Source organism: Papaver somniferum, unplaced genomic scaffold, assembly GCF_003573695.1.
Source record: "Papaver somniferum cultivar HN1 unplaced genomic scaffold, ASM357369v1 unplaced-scaffold_125, whole genome shotgun sequence".
NCBI classification, from domain to species: Eukaryota; Viridiplantae; Streptophyta; class Magnoliopsida; order Ranunculales; family Papaveraceae; genus Papaver; species Papaver somniferum.
Window position 1 is genome coordinate 18,347,729 of NW_020621603.1, and position 20,570 is coordinate 18,368,298.

At 35.4% G+C, this 20,570-nt stretch overlaps 1 protein-coding gene across 1 annotated transcript; it reads right to left on the bottom strand.

Annotated features, from left to right (window-relative positions):
* Positions 1 to 4,498: 4,498 nt before the first annotated feature.
* Positions 4,499 to 18,059, bottom strand: LOC113331389. Its single transcript, XM_026578098.1, has 7 exons — positions 17,946 to 18,059; positions 16,628 to 16,720; positions 16,241 to 16,300; positions 15,992 to 16,075; positions 5,589 to 6,972; positions 5,108 to 5,252; positions 4,499 to 4,997 (listed from the first exon to the last, which is right to left on the bottom strand). Exons 1-7 carry the CDS (start codon positions 18,057 to 18,059, stop codon positions 4,499 to 4,501), a joined length of 2,379 nt encoding a protein of 792 aa, XP_026433883.1.
* Positions 18,060 to 20,570: the final 2,511 nt, after the last annotated feature.

Below are 20,570 nucleotides of genomic sequence, written 5' to 3' on the forward strand. Positions count from 1 at the left end.
CAACGTCTCACAAGTTTCACCTGAATTTCCAAAAACTCCATGGTATATCGTACGCTCAGACAGTGAAGGCAACCGTGTTCAAGTGCCTTTGCAACCGCCCGAAGGTCCTCCATTTACGTATGATAGCAGTTGGGGAACAAGGGTTAGTAATTTTTGCTTTTAATTCTTTCAATTATTTTTTTTCCATATTTTTATGATTTTCTTTACACATTAAAAGCTCTTTAACATATTTGCTAAAGAGATAGATTGGAATATAGTAAGGTTAGCAAGGGAAAACCTTTTCAAAATGAAGAGGTGTACCGACTTTTCAAAGCCTATGTTCTCGGATTCAATCCCGAAGAAATTGATCCTACTCAAAATGTGGAAGATTAATCGGATGCTCCTAGTGTTAATGCTTCAAAAAGTAGTGCTCCCGCAAGAAGCAACCCAAGATGGCATGAAGAGGATGACCCTCGTCGGCCAACGGGGAAAAGGGCTCAACAAAGGGAAGCTTCGGAGCTATCAGCCATCAACGACGGAACCGAGCGTATTTTGAAACATTTTAGTGAAGAGACAAAAAAGAAATCCGTGAATTTGGCTTTGGAGAAATATGAACTCGAAGTGTTGGATGTGGTGGTTGAGACCTTGCCGGAATGGAAGCAACAATTTATGTTGGATAAACAAAATAATATTTTGGAAAAACATGGTTATCCTCCTAGAACACTTGGTTATCCTAACACTAGCAATGTTCGTCATTTCAATATATGAAACCATGTAGCTTATGGAACTATGTAGCTTCAATTATGTTTTTTTCTTTTTTTTTTTGCAATTTGATGTAGTGGAATCAATGTAGTTGAAGTATTTTTTAGTATCAATCAATTTTATCTTCTTTTTGATTTGATTTGATTCAATATATGAAACCAAAAAACTAGTTTGTTCAAGAGGAAAAAATGAGAGACTAGAAAAAAAACTAAGTATGGGATTGGAGAAGTGGAGTGGCTCCTGGATGTTTTTTGTGGTTAGCGCAATTAAGATTGGCGTTTGGCCCAAATAATAATGGCGCTTAAAAACGCTGTTGTTAACAGCGCTGAACACCATTCTTTTTAGCGCTTGACTTACGCTATTTTGATTAGCGTTCAGCGGCATTCATATTGGCGTTTCTTGTCCTCTACTGCGCCAATCTTATTGGCGTTCAACGTTATTCTTATTGGCGTTTAGATGGATTCCACGGACCCTTCCATCAAACATGCAACGTTGCTTGGATTTTCTGTGGAAAACCCAACTTAGAAGCCACTAGAATTGACATTCCATGAATTTTCTATACTTGGAATAGGTTGGATTCCACCGTAAGACTTGCTCTTATAAGCAAAAGGTACTTTGTACTCCAAGGAATTTCCACGCATTTAACTTGAGGTTATGAAGTAAGTGGCTAGAAACTATGGAAATCTATAGTCTACGAATAGACTTGTAGGTAAGCAGTATTTCCAATGAAAGGCAACTTGAAAGTTACCGAATCATAAAAAAGAAAAAGCAACCCAAAACTGGCCAAAAACACATTGCCCAGCCTTGTTAAAAGCCACATTGATGATGAATCAAAAGTTAAAAGGCCATTTATATATGGGTCACTTGGTTCTGCATTTAGATGCTATTGCATGTGTATCTCTATCTGACAATTTGTTTAGACATGTATGAAACTACCGAAGATCTTCTTTGGTATCGTGGACGTTAATGGTAGAATCTTCTAACTTACTCAGTGATACTCACCTGAATGTGCAGAGATGTAGATACCATAATCTGTATGGACACATGGAGGATGATTAGAAGCTGCAGCTGGACACAAGACTACAGCAGCACACACCATATCAACCCCAACACAACTTCAATCCTAAGCTAAGGATAGAAGAGTAATTCTCCAGAAGATATTTTCCCTTTATAAACCAAAACGATTAGGTCTAGGAGCGGGGGGGTGGGGTGGGGGGGGGGGGGGGGGGGTGGGCAGAAGGAAGAGGAGGCTTTTGTTTCTTCTTCATTTCTCTTTTCTATTCTTGCTATCGATTACTCACAGAGAAATTCACGAAGCTCCTTCAATGTAACCCAAGAATCTTAATAAACACCTTAACCCTTTTTCACCCGTGGATGTAGACACTCCATTGTCGAACCACGTATATGCTTGTGTTGATTTCTATTTCATTTTACTGCACTTGATTTTGTTCATGATTTGAGTTTATATCTTGTTATAGTCAGTACTTTATCATGTGATTCAATTGGTTGTGCTACCAAATTAATGGTGTTCACAATTTGGCGCTAGAAACAGGGAATGTGTAAAGAATTTATTTTGCTTGTTCTAGATCTTTTACCTTTGGGGCTTTTTCTTAATTCTCTGAAATTGGTTTTCAATTTTACTAATTTTCAATTTACTGCAATCAAAAATGATTCAATGAATCACTTCTTTTAACGTGTTTTCAGTATAAAAAATCCATTCTACTTAAGATTATATCTGTAGAGATTGCTATAAGCTTTTGAAAATAGATTTCACATTTTGATAAAACCCCTCATTCTTCTTGAGGTTCTAAAAGACCTAGAAGGGAGTTTTCAACTCATCGATACATTTTATCCAAAAACAGCTTCTAGCTGATGTTGACTTAGATGCAGTGCTTTGCTCATGTGTGTTGAATGATTTTTGAGGTGCTAAAATGTTGTACAGACTTATGGGATTTGTTTCCTAATGATAAATGAGATTTTTATTTGATTTTTGAACAACTTCGGAGAAAATGGTTCAGTGAACCATCGTGTTTAGATTTGATCTGTACCTAATCAGCAGATTTATTTCTACTAGTGGTGTTTCGTGCTGGGACGACCACCAGTTTGTTTTCCAAATATTTTTTATGTGCAGGGACTAATTATGACGATGCAGTCCTGACCCAATCAGCGCCGCTGGCTCAAAGTCACTAAGAAACCGCTGCTTCATAACCACCGAAGAAGCAAAGCAAAGAAGCAACGATGATCGCTCCAATCCCCTAATGTGATGATACACACGTGAATGGATCGTCCATCAATTAAAAGCTCACCAGTAAATGGCTCAACTCAGGATGAAGACCATAAGGCTCAGTTCAAATTACGGAACAACTCACCTTTAAGAATGCATCATCTCAAGCAACAGTGCCAGCATCGCAACGAAGGCTCTAAGAAGATAAGGTTTCAATCCAAAGTCCGACGTCCAAAGTCCAAAGACGATGACACCAAACTGACGTGCAAACCCGATGAAAGCTCTGGTCCGTATGGAGATGATTGTATGCACGACGATGATGCAATGTCCCGTGATGACCATTCCAAGCCCGCCAACGAAGGCTCTTCAACCAAGATAACACGAAGCAGATGGCGTCCCGATGCAAAGAAGAGGATCCCAATGGTACAAATTCCGATGCTGGTGATCAAAGTATCCCGAAGATCCAAAGTCAACAACGATGAACATGCCAAGTAGAGGCTAATAGGAGCAATTCTTATGGATATGTTGTAAAACAATGTGGGTGGAGTGGGTAGGCCGAAAAATACATGTTTCGACCCATGCATATGCGGGTATACCATGCACCAAGTTTTTCTTTTACATGGATTTATTTTTGGCGAGTTTTTCTCTAGGAAATTAATTCCAAAATTATTTTGTTAAGAGTTTTGTTTATGGGTAAATTCCTTTTACGTGTTTTACTTGTTTTTGAAGAAAACCAAAACCTAACTTGATTTGCAAGTATTTCATCCTATACATACAACTCGAAATTCTGTTTTAAAAACACACAAGAAGCGACCATCTTTCCGTCTTCTTTTCTTCATCTACTTACTTTTGTGATTTTGCGGTGTTTTACTTTCCATCCCCGTTGTTGAGTTCGAAGAGAGGGTAACTTGCATTGTGCTAACTCAAGTTATATCGGGCAGTCTTATTCTGGACACATCTTCGCTGTGAGGGGTTTAGCATTACTCAACTCGAGTATACCCGCGAACTAATGTGTTAAGGACAACTTGTTGAACCTGTGATTATGTGCTCGTCAAGTTATTTCGGTAGAGTTGTTTCAGATTAATTCTTTACATATTATTTTGATACGTCTAACGTGTTGTTCATTGTTGTAAGATTCCAACAAAAATGCATTCGAACAACTCACATAGTTTATATGAAAGACCGAAACTGTTCCAAACAGTGCAGTAACAATCTATGGCAATCCATATAGGGAGCCTAGAAAGGTGATTATAAAAAAGTTAATTAGCTCAACTTTTGAATGGATGGGACAACCTTTGAACAAAAGGCCGGTCATGTGCAGAAGTTCTTATCAAGATTGTACATGTAAATAAAAAAACCTATACATTTACCCATACATATTAATGTATGGGTGGTCTAAATTCCAATTTCTAGATAGTTATTTATTTTTTTATTATTTTTTTGAGCAAAGAAGAAGGAGATTTATTGAAAACACAACAAGAGACAACCACGACAAAGACAACACACAAAGTACAAACTGACTCAGACAAACACCTAATTCTTGCTTTCCATTTCTAGGATACTAGCTATAATATTTGGAGGATCTTCTCTCCAAACCTGAAATCTAATGCTAGTTCTAGCAAACTTAGCTAGCTTATCTGCTACACTGTTACCATACCTTTTCAGACAAGACTCTAAATTTTGGAGGATTTTTTGACAATCAATGATAACATTTTGATCCTCCCATTTAAAGCCTTCTACACTACTATTACAACACTCAATGACTGACCTATTATCTCCTTCTATGATAACATTCTTGAGATTCATTTCCTGCACCCATTGCAAAGCTCTTAGCAGAACTAAGGATTCAGCTTGATTTACATCTCTGGCTCTTGCTGAGAATGCCATTGCTGCCAAGAATCCCCCTGCAGAATTACGAATTATTAAAGCAAAGCCTGCATTAGTATTCTGAGAAACAAAAGATGCATCTATGTTGATTTTTATCCAGTCATATGGTGGTTTCTTCCAATTTTCATGCTGACTAATGCAATTCCTGTTGAGAGACTTGTTTTGAGAATCTGTGCAATTTAGGCTTATGCTATTTATGTAAGCATGAATTTTATGCACAAATACTTCTAGGATGATAAGTTTTTTTTCAAATACTTTCTCACATCTTGCTTTCCATATATGCCATATGGTGCAAGCTTTGCCAGAAGATTATTAGTAGCTTCTAGAGAGTTTTCATCAGCAAACCAGGAGATAATCCACTCTTTGACAGTATTGTGATTCTTCTTGGATTGATGCAGGGCTGAAGATATTCCAAACCAGATAACATCTGAAAAACTGCATTCACTTAGCAGATGAGTTGATGTTTCTTCTCTTTGACCACAGAAAGAGCACAAGCTGCTGACATCTTTTCTATATTTTCCGACCCTTTTATTAACTTGTAAGATGTCTTGACAACACTTCCATAAGAATTGTTGAACTTTATAAGGTATTTCCATATGCCAAAGTTTCAACCACTGAGATTCCTGAAGAATAGTATTTTGTTGAAGAGGAGCCTGAGTCTTTATAATCTCTCTGTATAAAGAATTGTTTGTGAATTTCCCACATTCAGTAAGGGACCATCTCAATTTTTATTTGCCAGAGCTAGGAATTCTGATATTTCTGATTTGTTGCACTTGAGAACTATTGAAATGATTGTTGAGCTTGCTGACATTCCAAGTTCTAGTATCTTGAGAGATTAAATCAGCCACCATTATGTTGTTGTGTATTTGTTGAGTGGAAGAAGCAGCTTCAGGGTTCACATCTTCAGAATTTGGATAACATCTATGCATCTGAGCTTTCACTGAAGTACCATCACCAATTTCCCATATGTAATACTTCTTGATAATTTCTAGCCCTGTCTGAATATTCAGCCATATCCAAGAACTTCTCTTTTTTGCTGTATTATCTAACAGAAGATCCTTGCCCTTGAAATATCTTGCCTCTAACACTTTGTACCACATGGCTTCTTTTTCATGTATGAGTCTCCAAGCCAGTTTAGCTAGGAGTGTATGATTCACCACCTTCAAGTCTTTCAGACCCAAACCTCCATTTCTTTTTGGTTTGTTTATTTTACTCCAAGATTTGTTGTTGCCTCCTTTTGCATTCTTTTTGCTCCAGAAATAGTTTCTTTGGATTCTTTCCATTCTAGTTATTGTTTTTTCTGGAACTTCAAATAAACCCATTTGGTAATTTGCTTTAGTGCTGAGAGAAGCTTGTATATGAGTTGTTCTGCCAGCTTGTGAGGTAAGTTTCCCTTGCCATGTTTGTAGCATACAATCCATCTGATTAACTGCATTGTCAAAAAACTTATCTTTGCTTCTGGGAGTTTGTAGAAGAGTTCCCAAATACTTTTCTTTTTCATCCATTTTCTTCATTTGTAACCAATTGATAATGTTGTTACAATCATCTTCATTGAGATTCTTTCTGAAGAACACACTTGATTTTTCTAAGTTGACCATCTGACCAGAAGAAGAAGTAAACTTGTGAATTAGCTCCTTGAGATTATTTATAGATCTTTCATTAGCCTTTGTAAAAAGAATGCAGTCATCTGCAAACAGTAAATGTGAAATTGCTGGCCCTGTTTTTGTTGGGATCACTGGTTTTATGATTTTCTGATTAGCAGCATTTGAAAGCAATCTACTGAAACCTTCCATGTACAAAATAAACAAGTAAGGAGATATAGAATCACCCTGCCTTAGCCCTCTTGTTGGAGAGAAAAATTCCATTGGATTCCCATTTATAAGAATAGAGATTTTTCCAGTACTGATACACTTGTTGATTATCTGACACCATTTCTGAGAAAACCCCAAATGACTCATAATTTGATGCAGAAAATACCACTCCATTCTATCAAAGGCCTTTGCCATATCTAGCTTGACCCCCACCACACCTTGAGTAGCTTTTGTTGTCTTCATATATTGCATCATCTCATGAGCAATAATGACATTATCATGAATGTTCCTGACTGGTACATAAGCTGTCTGCCATGGAAAAATGACCTTGTGAAGAATAGGTTTTAATCTAGTGGCTAGAATTTTTGTTATAAGCTTGTAAGTGATGTTACACAAACTTATTAGCCTCAAATCAGTGAGTCTAGTCACTATTTCTTTCTTTGGAATCAACACTTGAAAAGTTTCATTTATTTAACTTGGAAGATGGCCAAAGGGGAAGAATTCTTGAATCATTTTTGTTACTTCCTTACCAACAATGTTCCAAGTATTTTGATAAAAACCAGCTCGGTATCCATCTGGTCCTGGAACTACCCATGCTCTGATGGTTGAAATAGCTTGCTGAATCTCCTCTTCACTTAATTAGACCGACTAAATTTGATTCACTTGATATCTTTACATGAAAGATAACAAATTCAACATCATTTTCATGAACTTGAAACATGAATATCACTAGTATTTAGCTCTTGCTTAACAAATCTCCAACCCCTCAAAAGGTGTTTAGGTTCCTAGGAGGGGATTTGGTTTACTTTGCTACTAGGCTTATGTTTGAAGGCATTGTGTCTTGACTCGAGATACAGTTAAAGAAAAGGTGAAACTGGTCCTTCCATGTTGGGAACAAACAAGATTATAGTACATGCAATGACCCTTAAACACTAGGCAAGTTACTAGGGACATTTTTTATACTGTTGTTGATCGAGATGTATAAAGTGATGAAACTTTATGTAAGTCGCTAGATCTGTAAGTAAGACTACATAAATTTAAAGTGATGAAACTTTATGTAAGTCGCTAGATATGTAAGTAAGACTACATAAATTTGGGTCCAACCAACATACATTCCCAGGAATTTTATTTGTTTATATCTGTCTGTAAGTGTCCCAGTGTGCTGTAAATATAAACTAGGCATATAACTACAACAACACCAATAGCATGTTTGGACAGCATACCAGAAGTAGCTTTTCGACTTCCAAAAGTCGAACTTCTAACTTTTTTAGAAGTCGAAAAATCAAAAATTAATTTGGATGTCGAATTGCACATACAATGTGCGTGGCTTCCCTATTACGAGATTACTACCGAGGAAAACACAACACACGAAAACCAAATCCAAGGAGAGTTACCCATCCAAGGAGAATTGCACAGGCACGTCCCCACTGAGTTTTATGATATTACATACATAGGTCTATTGAATTTGGAATTTTTTAGTGTAAACGGGGGACAATTCTGTGAAGTTAAAAAATTGTAATTGGTTAAGATCTGTTCTCGTGTTTAAATCTTAGTTGTTTACCCGAAGTCTTTGTAGTACTAAAGCAGTAAACAAGTAACACTGGAAAGGGATGTCTGATTTCTATAATCTTCGTGTTTAAATCTTATTCACTTTAATCGTTTTATTTATTAAGAATTTAAGATAAACATTTCAATTTCCAATTATAAATTTTTTGGGGGGTCAGAATTGCTGTTGTGTGTGTGTAATCTTAGATTATAAGAAAAGCTCTAAACAGTAATCATAAATTAGAGTGAGACATTAAGACAGAGATTGCAGGAGACTTTAAGAGATCACTCACTTAACTGCTTTAATTTTTCTAAACAAAGTAGGTCAACTAGTAAGCTAATTAAGCATGCTCACCTACCACTAATGCATCTTTTGACATGTTAGTTGCAACTAAGATTAGGGAAAGTAGTAATCATATTAAGAAAAAGTGTTACTAATTGACCTCTACTTAGACATTGCTTTCAGTTGGACGTCTACAATTGTCATCTCGTCTAGTTTCTTCGATGGCATTTCAGGTATTATTAAACAATCATATTACTTCACCGTTTCTGGAAAAGAGATGTTTTTATTTTTTCAATTTGACCTATTTTTAGGCTAAAATGAAAAGGTGAAAGTATCTAGAGATGTAAATTGGGACGGGCCAACACATTTAAGGCACATCACAGCACGTTAAAATTCGAGCACAACACGGCACAACACGTGACCGGCCCAGCACGGGCACAACACGTTTGTTTAATGTGTTGTGTTGTGCCAGACAAATAGGCACACCGGCACAGCACAACACGCGGCACGTGTTAGCACGCGGCACAACACAACACAGCACGCGAAGAAAGCACACCACGTCATGCGTAAAATACTACACAATACATCACATGTGATGCATATTTCACAAAAAAATCATTGTTTTAGCCAGTTTATGACATTTTATTTTCGTTATGCTAATTTATTTTAATAATAATACATGTACTAACTAAAATATCTCAAAAATATTTATTTTGGAGAACATAAAATAAGTGTGCTAGCACAGCCCAGCACGACACATCACGTTTATTTTTCTGACACGGCACGCCATTTAGCACAACACATCACGTCTGAATCTCTGGCACAACCCAACACAACACGCTAAGCACGTGACTTCGTGGGCCGGGCTGACACGTTTTACACCTCTAAAAGTATCTATTTTCCAAAAATCAGAGGGAATACTTATTTTAATAGATGGTTAAAATCACAGTCAAACCCACCCTAAATTGTAATTGTAGAGGTGTAAATATTTCCCTAGTATGAGTTGAATAACTGATGAACAAATGACATACAGGATCCTCCAACTGTTCTACGACCCGGGTCATAGGAACACAAATTATTCAGGGTGCACAATAAAACATAAATAGGCTCTCCTGAAAAGGATAAGAAATAACAATTGTCAATGCAAAATATATTGAAGAATTGAAATGGGTGTTGAGAATAATCCCGTATTGCAACTTAAGATCCTCAGCTTAATAAGTTTTGGGCAATCCTATTTTCGAAAGCTGGTTGTCGGAACTGGTTAGGCGCATAGACTTCAATAACGGGGAACTCTATCATTGTGCATGGTAGATGGATCACGCGGTTTCGAACATTTATTTTTGAAAAAAACAGATATCATCCAAATAACTAAGCATTAAAAGTATCAAGGTACAAGACGTACGTCTATGGGTTATCATCGGTCATTCAAAACTTCTATTATCAGGTGCGACATTAAGTCCTCCTTTTTTGTTTGTTTGGTAGGTTTGTCAATAAGTTGTGGTTGAACCTACTACCATATAGTACCTCCGGCCCTAATTAGATGACCTAGTTAAAATTTACTAGTAAATTTAGAGATAATTTATCTCTCAAATTATACAACGGATTTTCGTAAACTTTGTATCATCGGAAAACATTTTAAAACACCTATCTAATGAATATAAGGCCTAGTTTGGTATTGCTGCGGCTTTTGCAAAATCACTTTTCTACTATGCGGTGTTGTGCTGTGCTGTGCTGTGAGAAAAAAGCAGCTAGACGATTGGTAAAATATTAATTAAAGTTAAAGCTGATTAACAAAAGCAATCAAAGTGTATTTGGCAAAAAATCATATTCAACCATTATCGTTGTAACAAATGACAAAAACAGACATATATATGAAAATAATTTTGTTTCAATTTTATTGGGTTTAAAATAATTAAATTTTTTACTATTAAACATAAACATATAATATTATGCTTCAAAAAAAATATAATATTAAATTTATTTAACCACTTTTTAATATATATATATATATATAATTTTCAAACAAAAAATCAAACTAAAATTAGTTAATTATTTAATTTTTTTTTTGACAAACTAAATGAAATGGTATCATAAAATAGTTTGAAAATAAAATCTAATAATATTTAAAGAATAAAATATAAAAAATAAAAATTGATTGTTTATATATTTAAGGATAATTTTTGTCATTTACAAAATAAAATAGGGACAAAAAGGACAAATAAAACTTTAAATTTTGGTGGGACCAAAGCTTATGCTTTTGTAACTTTTAAAAGCTCCTCCTCCCCAGTTTTTGAAAATTGAGGAATTTGGGAAGTGTTTTGGGTAAAAAACATTTTGATTTTTTTTTTACAAAAACACCGATTTCAAAAATTATTAACATATATAGGTTTTGAAAGTGCTTTTGGAAAAATAAAAGCATTACCAAACCCAACCTAAATATGGCTATCAAATTTTACATATTTTTTATAATAATACTAATATATCACTCCACTTATCTATGGTATAGGTCCTCTAATTAGGGACGGAGGGAGTATATATTGCGAGACTTGAGCTAGAGAGGTCCTCTAATTAGGGACGGAGGGAGTAATTGTGATTACTTATTTTCAGTAATTTTCTTATAAGTTATAGAAGCCTATTATTGGGACGTCACATTCCAATAGAGGGCGTCATCTAATAGGACAAAAACGGGTCACCCATAAATAATTTCAAAAACCCCTTATCTAAAATAATTTTATAGTGACTAAATTACCCTTATTAATTAGTGTTAACTATTTAACTAGATTAGCTAATCTAGTAGTATTAGTATTAAATTAGATTAATGATTTTAATTCGTAGTAAGACATAGATAATTAAAATTTATGTTTTGGGTTTTGGAATGAAGAATAGTAGAAGGAAAAACGAGATTATTTTGAAAATCCTAGATTTTGAACCAAGTGAGAAATTTGAGGAGGGTAAATCCATACATGATCGAAATACGAAATTTTACATATCTCGTGATGGAGATTGTGATTCAACTAACCAAAGACCGGATATTTTTGCCTTTTTAGAATGAATTACGGTTGGGTTTTCCCCTTCATAATCAACCGTAAAACTAACTTACGACTAGGTAATGAACTAATGATGAATTCCTAACCGTAACTGCGTAAAACTAGGAACACCTAACTACAAATCAGTTATGGTTAGGTTTTTGGTTTTTTGAAACAAATCGTAAATCTGGCTTTTGAAAAATTTACGGTTAGATTTTATCTGGGCCCAACCCTAAAGTACTTGGGGTTAAAAAAAATCCAACCGAGAATGTATATAAAAATATGAATTTATGATTGGAAGGTCTTCAAACCCAACCGTAACACATTCAGTAATTGAATTTTTTATCAATCTTCTTCTTCCCATCTTACGGTTGATTATTAAAAAAAAGATTAATAAAGAGATGTTTCTTTTCTTTTGTCGTAAAACAACGCCAAACGTTCTCTCTCTCATCTCGTCGCCGTTAATCTACATTATCTGTTCATCCAATACTTCTCTTGCAAAAGTTAATGCTCTGAACTGGACAAAATCGCTCGTCGTTTTCTCTTAAACAAAAGGTACTTTGTACCCCAAGGAACTTCCACGCATTTAACTTGAGATTGTCAAGTAGCTAGAAACGATGGGAAATTAATAGTCTAGTAGACTTGTAGGTAAGCAGTCTTTCCAACGAAAAGCAACTAGAAAGTTACCGAATCATCATAAAAAAGGGAAAGCAACTCAAAACTGGCCAAAAACACAGGGCCCTGCCTTGTTTAGCCATTTAGATGAAAAAAGTTAAAGGCCGGTCACTTGATACCCTAGTTAGCAATTCGGGATTCGGTAAACGTACGGAACGGCAAACGTACGAGTATTATACGGTTTTGTAAAATCCAGATTCGGTCCAAAATTCGGTCAACGGGACGTGATTCGTCAGTAATTCGGAACGGCATACGTACGTGTATAATTCGATTTATAAATGTGAGTTCGGCTCTGAAAATTCGGTATCTATATATAACAAATAATTTGTATTTATAAGGTCATAAACCAATTTTTATGCATATGTGTGAGTTATTTAAAGAAAAAATAAACTTAATATGATGATATTAATAATATATACAACATTAGTTATCCAAGAGGACGTCGTATGGTGGTTTAGATGCTTGGTTAGTGAGTTTGAGATCTCTCTCACCTTCACCTTCAAATCTCTTCAGTCGTTTTTGTTTCATAAAAATTACAACACGTCTAATATTCGGTCGTGTATGCTCGGAAGGCAGTAAAGCCCAAAAAGTGGAGTCTTTGAAAAGTAAAAGCTAAAGAATTTATGGCGAATTAAGCGGACGTATCATTCGGAATACGTAAAATTCGTGAACGGTTCGCGAATAATCCGGGAATGCCACATAATACGCGACTTGGGTTCGGAATTGCAAACGTACGCGAATAAGACGGTAAAATTCGTGATACGGAAAAATTCGCGAATGATTCGCGAATCATTCGCGAACTTACTAACTAGGCTTGATACTGCATTTAGATTCAGGTACTTGCACCGTTGATTCCGGTGACGTTTTTCTAGTGGGAGTTTGTTTTTGTCCGTACTCTGTAGTGTTAAAGACTGCTGGGGAAAGAGAAAAGAGGGGCAAGGGTAAATCGTAACTTTACAGAGAAGAGTTTCGAAGCCTAGTTAGCAATTCGGGATTCGGCAAACGTATGGTACGACAAACGTACGAATATTATACGGTTTTGTAAAATTCAGATTCGGTCCAAAATTCGGTCAACGGGACGTGATTCGTCAATAATTCGGAACGACATACATACGTATATAATTCGATTTATAAATGTGAGTTCGGCTCTGAAAATTCGGTATCTATATATAACAAATAATTTGTATTTATAAGGTCGTAAACCAATTTTTGTGCATATGTGTGAGTTATTTAAAGAAAAAATAAACTTAATATGATGATATTAATCATATATACAACATTAGTTATCCAAGAGGACGTCGTATGGTGGTTTAGATGCTTGGTTAGTGAGTTTGAGATCTCTCACCTTCACCTTCAAATCTCTTCAGTCGTTTTTGTTTTATAAAAATTACAACATGTCTAATATTCGGTCGTGTATGGTCGGGAGGCAGTAAAGCCCACAAAGTGGAGTCTTTGAAAAGTAAAAGCTAAAGAATTCATGACGAATTAAGCGGACGTATCACTCGGGATACGTAAAATTCGTGAACGATTCGCGAATAATCCGGGAATGCCACATAATACGCGATTTGGGTTCGGAGTTGCAAACATATGCGAATAAGACGGTAAAATTTGTGATACGGAAAAATTCGCGAACTTACTAACTAGGGTAGAGAATAACTTTTTTTACTGTGAGAAAATTATAGATGGAATATTAATGTTATATTAATTAATGAAGTTTAATGGGATAATTAATTAAGAAATGGTTAGCTGGACTGCCGGAGTAATAAAAGAATGAATTTTACTGGTCAGTTATGGCTGGTAAAACTGTTTTTTTTTTTTTTCAGAGACGAATGGGCCACTACTCTTGAGTCTTGAATCACGTGATCGTGAAAGAGACACTTGTCATTTCTAATGGAGGAGTATCTCGTATAGTCGATTTCAGGCAAGATAGCTGGTTACTGGTATGATTGAGTCGTGTCTTGGCTGGTTCCTGTCGATGTCTAGGTGAACATTTGCCGGTTCTTGTCAGTGTCAGTTTTTCTTCCGTGTTTGTTTAATAATTTGAACATGAATTAGGTAGTTTTTTTTCGTTAAAAGAAGAATCGGAAGGAGGAGTTTTTTCTTTAGAAATTTTGATTTCTATTCGATCACTTAAAAATTACAAGAGATTAAGAGGCATCTGGTTGAGATTTCATTATTACATATCTTGATTCAACCCAGGGAATATTATTAGGTTTGTGGGAAGAGAAAACTCATTCTTTACACAAATGAATGCGAAGCTAAGTTCGAATTCATAACAATACTAAGGACATAACCGGCATCTATATCCATGATGGTGTTTGGATATCTAACAAAAAAATACAATGTCATTTGAGATTTTGTAAAACAATTATTTCTTCTTCTTTTACTTAAAACGAAAAAATTCAATGAGATGGCAAACTTGTTTTTCATTGAGTTTGAAAATCTTTATTCTTAAATACTTACATCCAAATCTATGTCATCAATATTTTTGTATTAAATTATTTAGCTTTCTTTTTCCTGGTTAAATTGGGGCCTATAACATTTAATTTGTCTATAGCTAGATGATAAAAAAGGTCATTAAAAATAACCTTCACACCATCCCTTATCAAAATAATTACCCAAGTACTTATTTTACGCCTGATTAATTAGCATTAATTAATTGTATTAGGGGTTAATCATGTTTTGGATGTGAGATTAACTAATGTTAGAATCTTAGAGAGTTCTTCAAAACATCAAACATTTAGATTTTTTCGTAAACAGTCACTACACCATTTTTTCCGAATCGTAACGGTTTTTAAGCGTTACGAAACGGGATTGTAACAGAGCCAGACCGATACGAAAGGGGTGCTACAATTTTTTCGTAACGGCCCACTAGCCGTTACGATTTTTTTGTAACGGCCCTTGTAACAGCTTAAAGCCGTTACTACGTGGCACTGTCGTAACATGCGCCAGCCGTTACGAATTTATGTAGTAACAGGAGGTTGTAACAAGCTGAAGCCGTTACGATTTTTTTTGTAACTGTAAAAAAATTACTGCCGGTCAACCTTGACCTGGTCAGAATCAGTCGACAATGACTAATTTTGACCAGGTCAAGGTTGACCGGCAGCTCATTCTCGGCTGGAATACGCCGGAATTCCAAATAACCACCTGCATACACCTTCCATTTATCCTTCACAATCAACAATATTTTCTTCAATCAAATTCATCTCCATTCAATCAATTCTTATCACATTCAAATGGATTCATACAAAAAAGAACTTAAATTCTTCTAAGTATCAAATACTAGGGGATGTATTCAAATTCTTCTAAGTATCAGTTCATAGAAATTCCTATGTTCACAAATTTATCTAACTTAGAATGTACATAGAAACTTACGGCAACCTAATGTCTGCCTTGTTCTCCAACCTTTTTGCTCCAAACTTGTCGCAGCAGAGCACCATCCAATGAAACTGCTAACACAAAAAACATATACTTAGATGGAAGTATGCGCAGAAAAATCATCCTTAAGTTATGAGGTTACTGCTGCAAGTAAGAGAAGTGGAGGATCATACCACATTAAGTTCTTGTTCATATCGTAGAAACCTACTTAAGTTCCTAAGTTCATTCCACTTCGTAGAAACTACTACATTAGGGAATAAACGGAAACCTACTTCAGTTCCTAAGTTCATTTCATTCTCACTTGAAAATCACTATAAGTAGATACTGCAGAAAGTTACTCAAAACTTGCAGCTTCAATCAATTGAACCGGTAAGATATGATAGTTATCTCATCTATGGTTTTTCAGAATTATTATACATACCGAGGCAGTTACGCCAGCTAAGGACTTAAATAAGAAAATCTGGAGTAAGTCTTCAAGCATAACAACAACTAGACCAACTTGAAGCTGCAAATTTTAAGACATCAAGTCAGAAATCCATGCATAAAGTTATAGATGAAAAGTATCTGCTAAGTTTAAAATTCATAAGCATATATACCAACCTATGTTAAAAGCAGACAAAACTTCAAAAAAAAATATAAATTGGGGAGAAGAACAATGAGAAATACTTACTTTGGTTTTGTAATAAAGAACAAGCCCTTGATTTATGCTATTGTTGTGGTACTCCTTTCTCTGCAGAGAAGAAAGTAAGATATAATTTCAAACTGAACTAATAAAACATATAAAGGAAAAAAGATGGTTCTTAATTACTTCATTGCTATTAAACATTACCAAGATAATTACAGGCTTCTGGGCGACGGACAGTTTCCTATATGGTTTAGGGGCCTAAAGCTTACCAAGGTTTTAAGTCCACCTAAGCAGTAACAGACAAGATCCATATCTTGGAATTCAGGCCTATGGTGCAGTGTTCACGACCATAAACTCTATAGGAAACTAATAAGGGAGACATAAATTTATATATGAATTCAAACTTGCTAAATAAAAGAACACAAAAAATACCTTGGGGAAAAGTGTTTCATAAAGCTTCTGGTATTTATTTTCAAGAGCAGCCCTCTCCTCAAAAAGCTTCTCTTCAAGCTCATCATGTTGGCCCTTCAAAGTATGCACCAAAATTTTTACTTCTCCTTAAACTCAACTACAAGCTTACCCCCACCAAGTTCAAGCTCATGATCGAAATTGATAGCAAGCATTTTATGAAAAATACACAGAAAAAGGAGTCCATAGATAAAATAAGAAAAACAGATGAAAGGAAGAACTACCACCTTCACAAAAGAAAAAAAGATTATCTTGAATACGAGACACAACTGCCATACCTTTAAAGTGAGACGTAAAGTGGTGTCTCTGAACAATCTTCACCGAACGGTTACCACCTACCCTGAAATCCAAGTGAAAATAAGATAAAAGAAAATTGTGGGTGTACAACGATAACGTAGTGAATACAACTGAAATGCTTACAAGTTACAAGCAATTAAAAGATTAGAAACTTATGAACTCAGACAGCTTAATCCATACAAAAGTTTTAAAATGGTCGTGCACATTATAAACATTTAGGCCAAACGAGAAAAGTAGCAAGTTTCCGTAAAATTATTATCACCTAAAAATTCATAAAGAAAAGCCAGCAATCAAACAAATGGCAGAAAGAAAACACACACAAGAACGCCAAGTTCAGATAATACACATACCCTGTATTCATCTCAACAAATCCTCATTTCAGAAATAGCACCTGGCAACTCAACTTACCTTGGAATACCTTCATTAATGCAGGAGCTTCTTGCTCATACGGTTTCACAAACTTGTCTGAAAAGAAGGAACATCTCCTTTATTCTACAAGCCCTTCAAAAAAAGGAGGCACCCAAACTACATCAAAAGGGATGGAAAACAAGACCAAACAACTTTGAAACATGAAAACTTCAAAAGAACTTAAGCAGAAGAATTAGAAAAACTCAAGCACTAAAGTGAGGCATCACTGGACTCAAACAACAACCTAGCATAGTACACCCTGGGAATAATAGAGACATCTGTCTCTATTAAAAAGTAAAAATTAGTACCGTCACAGGGTAACACATTGTTAACTGATTGTTTTAAGATACAAATATATATCAACTTAGCTGATCCGTTACTTACTCAAACACTAGAGTGTAAAGTTTAAATGTAGCATTTCGTAGCAGGATATGAATCTACCGTTGCTTCATTACTACATAAAATTTAGCATTCGTATTGATTATCAAAGTACGTAAACAATCCATATCCAGCAGAAACAAGCCATAACAGATTTTATGAGAATTTTTTGGGTTAAACCGGTGACCACAATCCTTACCATAATTTTTAAATTTAGCCTGAACAAGGTGAGCAGAATCACTACAAGTGCTGCTGCAAAGCTAGCAACAACTTTAATAGGAAGACGAGTCTTCAAATGCGGAGTGGTCGGCATCTAAGTATTGATAAGACATGGAAGCATGTATCCATCTGGAGAAAAGCAGCTACTTCATAATAAATATATTTCACATTTATAAAGTCTATTGTGTCCGCGTGTCCACATTTTCTAATTTTCTAGTTACTTCCTTGAAGGTACTAGTCACCTAACATAACATGCTTCTTTGAGGTAAAGACAGTTTACCTTAAATCAAATTCCTAGCTAGATTGAAGTAGTTGATCTTGATTCCTTGTTATGCCTCAATTGAACTTCTGAATCATCACTTCAACCACTAACCATCAATTTCATCTTAATCACCATCATCTATACTCAAAACTAGAAAATAATTTCCAATTCCTTGTCTCTAATCAAAGTTCAAAACATTGATTCACCTCTCAAACCACCAAACCCAGTCTTTGATTTCTTCTTATCTATTACAAAATTGAACCTTCAATCAATTTCCAAACCCTAACTTCATCTCTCTGAAATTAATCAATGGAATTCATACTAACTGAAACCCTAAAATAAAAATTAAACAAATCAATTCATATACCTTCAACTTTAGTTCTTCAAATTCAATCTTTCAAACCCTAACATGAAATCAGAAAATCAGATTAGTATATATCCTTCAAACTATATATCTTTTAAACCCTAAAATTTGATTTGACAAATGATGAAGTAAATACCTCTCAAGTTCTTCAACAGATAAAACTCTAAAAATGATTTCAGAAAAAGAAATCATATAAGCTTTATCAGATAAAAAAACCCCGAAAATGAAAAACCCTAATGAAAAGAAAACAAACGATTGAATTAACACGATTAATGAAAACCCCAAATGAAAAAAAAATATAATTGAAATAACAGATCGAAACTGTTGTAAGACTCTAATCTCTAGTCTCTTTGATCGATTTATCATATGATTGAATTATCAGATCGAAACTGGTTAAACCCCAATCTCTGCAGGGGAGGCGATGAGAAGAGAAAAGATAGAGAGAAAGGGAAAAGAGAAATGGTGAGCTTAGTCGATAGTATTGGATGAAATATCCCTTATCTCTTCAGGGGAGGAATTATCCTCTAGCAAAAGCAAAGTTGGTTGGGAAAAAACGGCACACAACTGAATGACACACACACAATAAACCCATGTTACCGGCTCTAGTGTGACCAAGCGTGTGATTAGCACACGTTAAAAATTAGCATGTTACGATTCGTAACAGAGACACCCTGTTACGAATCTGGAAAAAATGTCGTAACGGCTTCAGCCTGTTACGTCTAAGTTGTAACGGTTATTTGTAACAGGAAAATTTGTAAAGTCTGCTGGGCCGTTACGAATTTTAGTTGCGATTCCGGAAAAATGGTGTAGTGAGTACTCAGAATCGGTTTACGTTCATGCACTTATAAACCGATTCTGGATTGGTGTTGCCAAATTAACAGAGGACATCTATAATCGGTTAACGTTGCCATATGTATAATCCGATTTTCTTAATCGGGTTTTACATATTACATATATAAACCGATTGTTTCCTTTCATACGATTTTTTTTCCATTCATTACATTATTATTGTAGGATGCATTTAGCACATGCATCAAGCCTTTAAACCCCTAGGCGACCCTAATGAAAGAGTTATAGTCTCGTGAGGGTTTACGTAGAGGTCTACTCACAAAACCTATACAAAAACTTCTAAAGCCATCAATCTTCCTCCGAAGACGATACACGTTCCATGAAGTCTGGGTCAACCTCGGGATTTTTTCTACCAAGAAGTGATAGCTTGCATCAAATGCGAATGCTTCCCCCTTTTCCTCCAAGTAGCGCGCTTTCACGACTTCGTGCTACAAAAACACAAAAACAAACATACATTTGTTAGTGATGTTTCATTGGAAGAAAAAACAACATGGGTTACGTAAACAAACCACAAAAATACTTACAAATTGTTCAATGGACAAGTTGAAGGGGCGAGTGTTAAAAATCCGAGGTTGGATAGCTAAATAAGCAAGTATCACATTTTCGATGACTAGGTGCCTATCATGGACTTGTTGAACACTTCTTCCGTTAGGATTTCCAAACTCTTGGCTAAATTTGTTGTGTACCCTAGCCCAAAAGGTTACGGAATCCACCCTTACGGAGGACTGACGTCTAACTCGAGTTTCGGCGTACCACGCTTTGGTGATTTCCAAATCTTCGTTTGAATCAAATGATGCCATTTCTTGTATGTGCAGGTATGAAATGAGTAGTTGTGGAGTATATGGAGTGAGGGGGAATAAAATGATCAATTTTGGGGCAAATGAGGTCCAAGGGTGAGGTATCTAATTATAGTGAAAGTCCCCAACGTCTATTTTTTTTTTGAAAAACGTGAAATAATTTGGTATAATCGGTCTTCTCGAAGGTCAGTGTAACCCGATTGTATTTTAATGCCACAAGGAATCGGTCTTTATTGTAACCAACATAAACCGATTAAAGACATGTTAAAATTTTGAATTTTCTCCGACACTAATCAGTTTATATATATTCATATGTGACCCGATTCTAGCTTG